The 7,883-nt window shown below is 50.8% G+C and overlaps 1 protein-coding gene across 1 annotated transcript; it reads right to left on the bottom strand.

Annotated features, from left to right (window-relative positions):
• Positions 1-5,637: 5,637 nt before the first annotated feature.
• LOC123100818 (anthocyanidin 3-O-glucosyltransferase 2) lies at positions 5,638-7,296 on the bottom strand. Its single transcript, XM_044522691.1, has one exon. It carries the CDS (start codon positions 7,240-7,242, stop codon positions 5,758-5,760), a length of 1,485 nt encoding a protein of 494 aa, XP_044378626.1. The 5' UTR covers positions 7,243-7,296; the 3' UTR covers positions 5,638-5,757.
• Between the last annotated feature and the right edge of the window lie 587 nt (positions 7,297-7,883).

The raw sequence follows: 7,883 nt of genomic DNA, 5'->3' as shown, positions 1-7,883 counted from the left end.
TTAACGTGGTGGCTTAGTGGTTATGCATGTGTGCGGTGCTACCTTTTATAGTGTGATGGTCATAACTTAATTATGATATAGCCAGGAAGCACCGCGTCTATCGTAAATATTTTTCAAATGACACTGATCGACGGATTTGCCTCGGCTGAGCACGTTTATGATAGATGGGGACCGCCAATCAGGCTGACTTGGCACAAATTTCTAACGCTGTTAGTTGAACCATTTTGTTTGACATATGGCCCACTTTTCAGTATTTCACCCTGTTCTTCTCTCCTCCCTAATTTCTCTCCCCCCTCCCCCACCCCCACGAACGAGCAGAGCGCCGCCGTCGCCCATCGCCATGTCCATTGAGCTCAACGAATGTCGCCGCCGTTAACCAGCACTCGCCTGGATCCGGCAAGAATCGAGCCGCCGTCCCCTTCCGCACCTCGGATCCGTGGTCCTCCGCTCCAATTCGAGCCCGGAGCCCAGATCGAGCCTCCGTTAACCAGCCCTCGCCTGGATCAATAAGCCCATCTCCAGCGAGGACCGGGAGCGGCCAGTCTGTGGAGAGGAGGAGCTCGCCCCGCCAGGCTTGGGGTGGATGGGCCTCGCCGACGGATGGATGCAGTGGGAGGAGGATCACGAAAGCGGCGAGCTCGATCTGGATCTCAGCAACAACCAGATTGAGTCCCTACATGCTCATATCGTTCCGCTCCGCCCGTCGCCTCCAGGTGGTCGCAGCCGCTCCATGCGCGTGAGGGGGGCAGTACTCCGCCTCCTTCTCCGCCTGCTCTGGCGCGTCCGAGCAGCCCGCCTCCTCCTTCGCCGCCACGTAAGCGACGGCGGGACACAGATGCCATCGCTCCGGCTGCTCCGGCGCGTCGTAGCAGTCTGCCTCCGGCTGCTCCGCCTCTTAAGCAACGAAAGAAGACAGCCACAGCCGCTCCGGCTGCTCTGGCGTCTAGCAGTACAGCCAGAGGCGGGAGGCAATACAGATACGGTCCATCTTCTCTCAAGCCTCTAGACAAGTTACCATACGAGATGAGCGATGAGGAAAACCAGAAGATCTCTGAAGGCCAAGTGAATGAGTTCTTTCAATCGGTAAAAGCTAAGATACATCCACCTCCGGCGGAGAAGAAAGATCCGGTGAAAGCGAAGCGCACTTTGGATGCCCTGCAACGACCACCACCGCCTCCGCCGCAATCCAACTATGACCGCACCATTGAAATGACATATAAGGAAGCGGAGCGGTCGGGAAGTACTTGCACTGATCAAAGGCTAGCAGAACGAAGAAAAGGGAAAAAATCCCCAGCTCGGCGAACAGGCGAAGCAATCGTGCCCCCCGCTCAATGTGTCTAGCGATATCGTCGCTAATCTTCCTGGGATGCTGCCCGGTACCAATCCTGGAGATTACATGCTCGACGACGATGCACTTTTTGAAACAATGGAGGTGGACACATTAAGATTCCAGCGCGGGAAGCCTCTCGTCAGACCTGGTACTTCCCTAACAATGATGATGCGAAGATTCCATGATTGGTACATGGACATCTGCAGGAAGTCTGGGACAGATACTTTGACGCTGAGAGTTAAAGAGGAGCACGACCTCATTGGAATTGATCTGTTGTCTGTTCCATATGAGGAGTTCTTCCAGTTTTTCAATCAAAAGGCCCTCAATAAAACAATCATCACTTGCTACTGTCTGTAAGTACTACTTCTCTGTAATTAATTAAGTCTCTATATATAGCTCAGCTCTTTCATTGCACGTATATATAATTATCCTCACTATATTATGCAGATTGAAGATTGCCGAATTGAAGAAAAGACAAGTAGGTGATATTGGGTTCATTAACACAACTCTCATGGATGAATGAAATGTTAAACATGACCCCAGAGATACCGAGGCGAACTTGCTACAATCGTTACTTCGAAATCAAAACAAAGCTACAATACTCTTTTCTTACGAATACAAGTGAGTGTTACTGTCTTGTGCATATTCAGTTTCCCTTATTACTCGAGGTTATAGTAATGTAATTGATGAGTTATGCATGCGTCCGCAGCTTTCACTTTATTCTGCTAGAGATTAAGTTTGAGTAGGGACTAGTAACCGTCATAGACTCCAAACGAAAAAATCCGGAGGAGTATGCGACCATGACTAAAATTCTCGAGAAGTAAGTTCAATCGATCATTATCGCACCATATCGGCAACTTTGTTCATTTCCTGATATCAAGTAATTGTTTTCTTTCTCTGGCAGGGTCTGGAAAAAGTTCAATTCGAGCCGCCGTCCCCTTCCGCACCTCGGATCCGTGGTCCTCCGCTCCAATTCGAGCCCGGAGCCCGGATCGAGCCTCCGTTAACCAGCACTCGCCTGGATCAATAAGCCCATCTCCAGCGAGGGCCGGGAGCGGCCAGTCTGCGGGGAGGAGGAGCTCGCCCCGCCAGGCTTGGGGTGGATGGGCCTCGCCGACGGATGGGTGCAGTGGGAGGAGGATTACGACAGCGGCGAGCTCGATCTGGATCTCAGTGACAACCAGGTTGAGTCCCTACGTGCTCATATCGTTCCGCTCCGCCCGTCGCCTCCAGGTGGTCGCAGCTGCTCCCTGCGCCGGTCGTTGCACTGCCGCCGCACCTGAAGGAATGGAGCCAATGGCAACGAACCACGCGCCGCCGTGAGCAGCTGCCCCGTGCATAGCCTTGCACGACACCTTACGCCACCACCGACACAGTCAACGCCGGTAGTCGGGGCCCTCCCTCAACTTCAAGTAGGCAACCGTCCTATATGGTATGCATAATTAACTGCCTAACTAATTAGTATAGCCAGATGTTGGCTATACGATGTTGCCACGTCATTTATAACCAAGCTTATAGCGACAAATATAATAGTTGGATATAAATGTGTACTACTTTATTGATACATAACTCACATCACTCTCTCACATAGACTCTAGGAGCACGTGCTACAGCCGGCTGTTAACTAGTAATCCGCTTCTCTTCTCTCTCTTCCAGCTCAAAAATATAATATTTAAAGTCTTGCAGTCTGCCTCATCACCTTATTGTACTTTCTCTATACGCAACAAGCGAGGTGTTGCAACCGACCAACTGATCGACTTGTCCTTTTCGGCCTTCTCTCTCAGCGTATCGCATGCCCCCATGGCCCACACACTGTTGTCTCCCTCTGTCCTTATCCCCATGAGTTGTATAATTTTTTTAAGTGGAATGGTCCGGTTACTAGCAGCGTGAGCATATGGGTGTGCGCTGCTAGCAACATTGTCACTCGTGGCGGGTGCATATATGCACATGCTGCTAGTAGCATGTGCAATTTTTTTGAGAAAAATGTTCTGGTCACTAGCAGTGTGTGCATGTGTGTACACACTCGCTGATAATATTTTCTGCCAGGCCCATTTCTTGGTCTGGCTCAGCAGTGGTGTGTCTGTCAGCCTACTCACTGCTAGTAAGTTGTTATTAACAGTGTGCCAGTATCTAGTGCATGTTGCTGGTATTTTGGGCAGTTACTAGAGGTGTTTGTTTTGGTCTGGACGCTGCTAGTACCAAAATCCTATAAGGGGCGTGTGCACTATTGTGTGAGCGGCTAGGTGTCATGTGGGCCTGCCGCGTGAGGCCCCTGTGGATCCCATCTAGCCACTCTACTAAACACCGGCTTCTTTTCTACGGAAAATAATTCTGTAAAATTTCCAGCCTTTTTGGTGCTCCGCAAAATACTTTTCCTTTTGTTGTTGTTTCGCCCCCCCCCCCCCCTATTTCAGCTGTACAATATCTTCGAGAATTTCTCTCTCTCTATGTATTCCATGCAAATTGAAAGGAAAAATACATTAGAATTGAGTAATAACATGCAAAAATATCATGGATAAGAGTAATTATAATAAGAAATAGTCTTGTAGAATGGACGTATCAGCTCCCCAAGTTTAGGCCTCGTTGTCCCCTAGCGAAATCTGAGCTTGATAAACATGACCACATGTTTAAGAAGTGATCAGTCGATAATGAAGAATACGGAAATGAAAACATCAGTATTTGCTTTCATGATGAATTATTCTAAACAACAATCCTTTCTTACAAAGCTTATTATGAGGAGGTCATGACACCTTTACATGCAAAAGTGTAACCCATAAAAGTTTCTTGATCGTAGCACACCATCTTCTCAGTCATTAAACAATCATATTCCTGTTATTTTCAACAAGGGTCTACGTAAGAGTTGTTATGTCAACAAATATCACATGCTCAATTATCTTTTAGTCTTTGCATAATTAGCTAGCACTCATGAGCAAATCTTTTAGAACAAAGATATTTCAACCGGACACAGTGGAAGATTTAACTTATTCATCTGAGGGATAACATCAACAATAAAGAATTAGCATAATTATGCACATCGATAGTTTATATATCATGGATATTACTCTACCATATTATTTTACTTTAAAGATTAGAAAGAAAAGGAATTGGCTCAGTATAAAAAGTAAATAGATAAGCCCTTCATAGAGGGAAGCAGAGGTTGTCAAGCGCTTTTTGAGGTTTTGATCACATGGTGCCGATATGGGCTACCACTCTTACCTAACAGTCTCTCTCCTCACACACATAATTTTGTCACCTTTCCTCTTACTTCTTTTTGGGTTGCATAGGCTGTCATTTCTACAAAAAAAAAACTAGTGTTGTGTGAACAACCAATCCGCTTGTGATCAAAGTGCCCGGTGTTAAAGTTAAGGGTCAAACTAATCTTGTATATACCGAGGTTTAGTTATGAAAAATAAAGTTGTTTCATGGTATTAGTGTTAAAGTACACTCCACGTTTTCATTATATTTAACTTAATAAACGGTCATTTTTACTCATTTCCTAAGAACAACCATTGATCGTACTGAAAATCTTGTAGGATGAAGTGCCTACTTTCACAAATCTAAAAATTAGTCAACATTGAACACTCAATTTGGCTACCTAACAAAATATTACACTATCACTTTTGCCCGTGTCACAGACGAGGCCCCTCCTCCGGCCTTCGCAGCACGATAGCTCACTCCGCGCGACAGCGAGCGGTGGTGGCGGCGGTGCCGCGGGAGCGCCATGGAGGCATGTTCTGCTACGCGAGGTGTGTCCATACGGACATATCTGACTAGATTTGGCTTTGGTGGTCGGCCTGTGGTGTGGATTGAGGCGCTGGGGTCCACGACGGCGCGGGAAACTCCGGGGGAAACCCTAGATCTCCCCGGGATTGAGCGAGGGATGTGCTTCTGAGTCATAGTCCCTCTTGAGGGCATCATTTCTAGAGTTTGCTCCGGTCAGAAGAACCAACGGTGGCTTGTGTCTTCGTGGTGAGGCTCCGCGCGGATCCATGATGCTGCAGGATCAGGGTGGCACGACTCCTAGTGAAAATTGTGCCGACTTGCGTCATGGTGGGATGATGGTGGCGTCTCTCGTTCTGAGAAAGAAAATCATGCCAACTTCGGTCATAGCGGATAATGGTGACAACATGAAAGCGCTTCTTAACTTTCTAGAAAGAAAGCAAGGACCAAAAGGAGCTGGGGGCATGAATATCAATACAATTTGGTTTTTCTTTTCTTCGATAAAGGACACTTTATTACTTAAAAGGTTTAAGCATTATAGACGGCTTCTACATAATTAAGATGCACACAGCCATAACCAGGTCCACTTCAATCAATCAAAATAAATAAATAAGTGTTGAATACTTTAAGATTCATTAGAAAATACATGAGAAAAATATTTTAATTATATTTTGGTAGAAACGCTTTTCCTGGCAAGCGTAAAGAATTCACATGGTCGGGGGCAGCACCGAGCCGTGGTGGAGCGCCTCCGAGAGCCTCTGCAACGCAGCGTCGGAGGAGCCGCCCTTGTTGACGGCGTTGCGGCAGACGTCTCTCATCTCGGCGGCCCTCTCCCTGGCCTTCCGCCCCTCCTCGCCCATCAGACACTTGACCGCTCGTTCCAGGTTCGCCGCCTCCACGAAGTTGTCCCGCTTCCGGTCCACCTTGAGCGGCACGGCGACCCCCATGTCGGCGACGAGCTCGAAGGCGTTCAGGTGCTGCTCCGCGTAGAGAGGCCACGGCGCCATTGGCAGGCCGTGCCACAGGCTCTCCAGCACCGAGTTCCACCCGGCGTGCGTCACGAACCCCCCCACGGCCGGGTGCGCCAGGATGTCCTTCTGCGGCACCCACGTCGGCCACACCAGGCCCTTGCCCTCCGTCCTCTGCAAGAACCCCTCTGGGAGCAGCTCCTCCAGCTTCGCGTCCGTCGGGTGCTCCGACCCGTCCGGCGCGCCGGCGCCCGACTCCGAGGAAGGCGGGCCCCGGAGTACCCACAGGAAGCGGTGGCCGCACCGCTCCAGCGCCGCCGTGATCTCCACCACCTGCGCTGCCTCGAACCAGCCCATGCTCCCGAAACAGAGGAACACCACCGACGCCGGCGGCTGCGCGTCCAGCCAGGCGACACACTCGTGCGGTGGCTCCGAGGAATCCTTCCTTCTGTCACTGCTGCCAAGCGAGAGCACGGGGCCGACAGGGTACACTGGCGGCGCGGGGCGCCCTGGCACGGCTCGGCCGTCGGCGACGGCCGCGAGGGCCCCCGGCTCGAGCTCGTCCGCAGTGTTTGCGATGATTCCCGTGGCGTCCATAAAGCTGTGCCCGAGGCGCAGGAACCACGTGTAGTTGGGGCTCTTCTTGTCCACCACCGGGCACGGCATGGACTCGGGCGGTATCGGCGGCAGCCCGGGCACGTGCACCACCTCCCCGTCCACCTGGCTGAACTCCACGGTGACCACCTGGTGGAGCACGGGCAAGTGCAGCATGAGCGCGAGCATGGCGCCGGTGGACGACATGAAGACGTAGGACGGCACGCCCAGGTCGCGGGCCACGTCGACCATGGGCGTCGCGAACAGATCGAGCACGAGTGCGGCGACGGGGCACGACATCCCCGCGACGGCTTCCCTGACGTGGGGCGCGTGGAGCTGGATGTACCGCGCGATGAACTCCTCGACTCCGGCAGCGTCAGCCGGAGGCTCCACCGCGGGGAGGCGGTGGAAGCGGATGTCGAGGCCGGAGGCGGCCTCGCGGCGGACGTGCGCCTCGACCTCGGAGGTGGCTTGGGCGGTGGGCGGGCGCATGATGAGCAGCGTGATGGAGAAGGAGCGAGCGCGGCGGCCGCAGAGAAGGATTCGCTTGCAGGACTCGAGCATGGACATGAGGTGGCCGGTGCCCCACTCCGGTACCAGCACCAGCGTCGGCGTCGGACTAGCTGCCATTCTAGTTCTGGTGCCGCTCCGCTCCCTCACGTACGCGTTCTACTTGTACCCAAGCCAGACACAGCGTACGCCTAATATAAATAGCGATGCCAAAGCCAAATATGCGTTCTACTCGTACCCAGCATCCCACACGATGAAAATGACAAACACGGTGTTTATTACTAGTATTATATCTTGAACGAGCATCATGCATGATTTTAATGTTCCGCCAACTAATTAACCATGGAATCATATCTAGTAGCATTACATGTCGAATGGCGAACCATACGCCAGTTACTACCTCCGCCCGACCAAATCACAGGTACCAAGGCACCCTACTTTCTCTCGCATGCATGCATGCGGTGCTGAACGGGCTTAAAAACCCGGACGGAGGTAGTAATTAATTAGCAAGATGCTCATTATTATATCTTGAATAAGGAACACGGGCTGAATTTTCATTTTTGGCTCAGACCTCTATATAGTAATGCTCAGGTTGCTAGTCTCTTTGATGAATGAATTACAAATTTTACTACATATTATTTTACCCAGAGCCATGATATTTGGTACCAAGTACAAAGGAGACACACATCATCAACAAATTATTGAGCACATGTAATAGAGTAAGACATGTTCGACAAAAGAAGTAAATATGTAGTGTTCCA

Source organism: Triticum aestivum, chromosome 4D, assembly GCF_018294505.1.
Source record: "Triticum aestivum cultivar Chinese Spring chromosome 4D, IWGSC CS RefSeq v2.1, whole genome shotgun sequence".
NCBI lineage: Eukaryota > Viridiplantae > Streptophyta > Magnoliopsida > Poales > Poaceae > Triticum > Triticum aestivum.
The sequence above is the reverse complement of the archived record's forward strand: the minus strand, read 5'-3'. Positions and strand labels throughout refer to the sequence as shown.

Excerpts from the sequence above, each read along its gene's own strand:
- LOC123100818 (XM_044522691.1), bottom strand. The coding sequence starts at position 7,242 with ATGGCAGCTAGTCCGACGCCGACGCTGGTGCTGGTACCGGAGTGGGGC.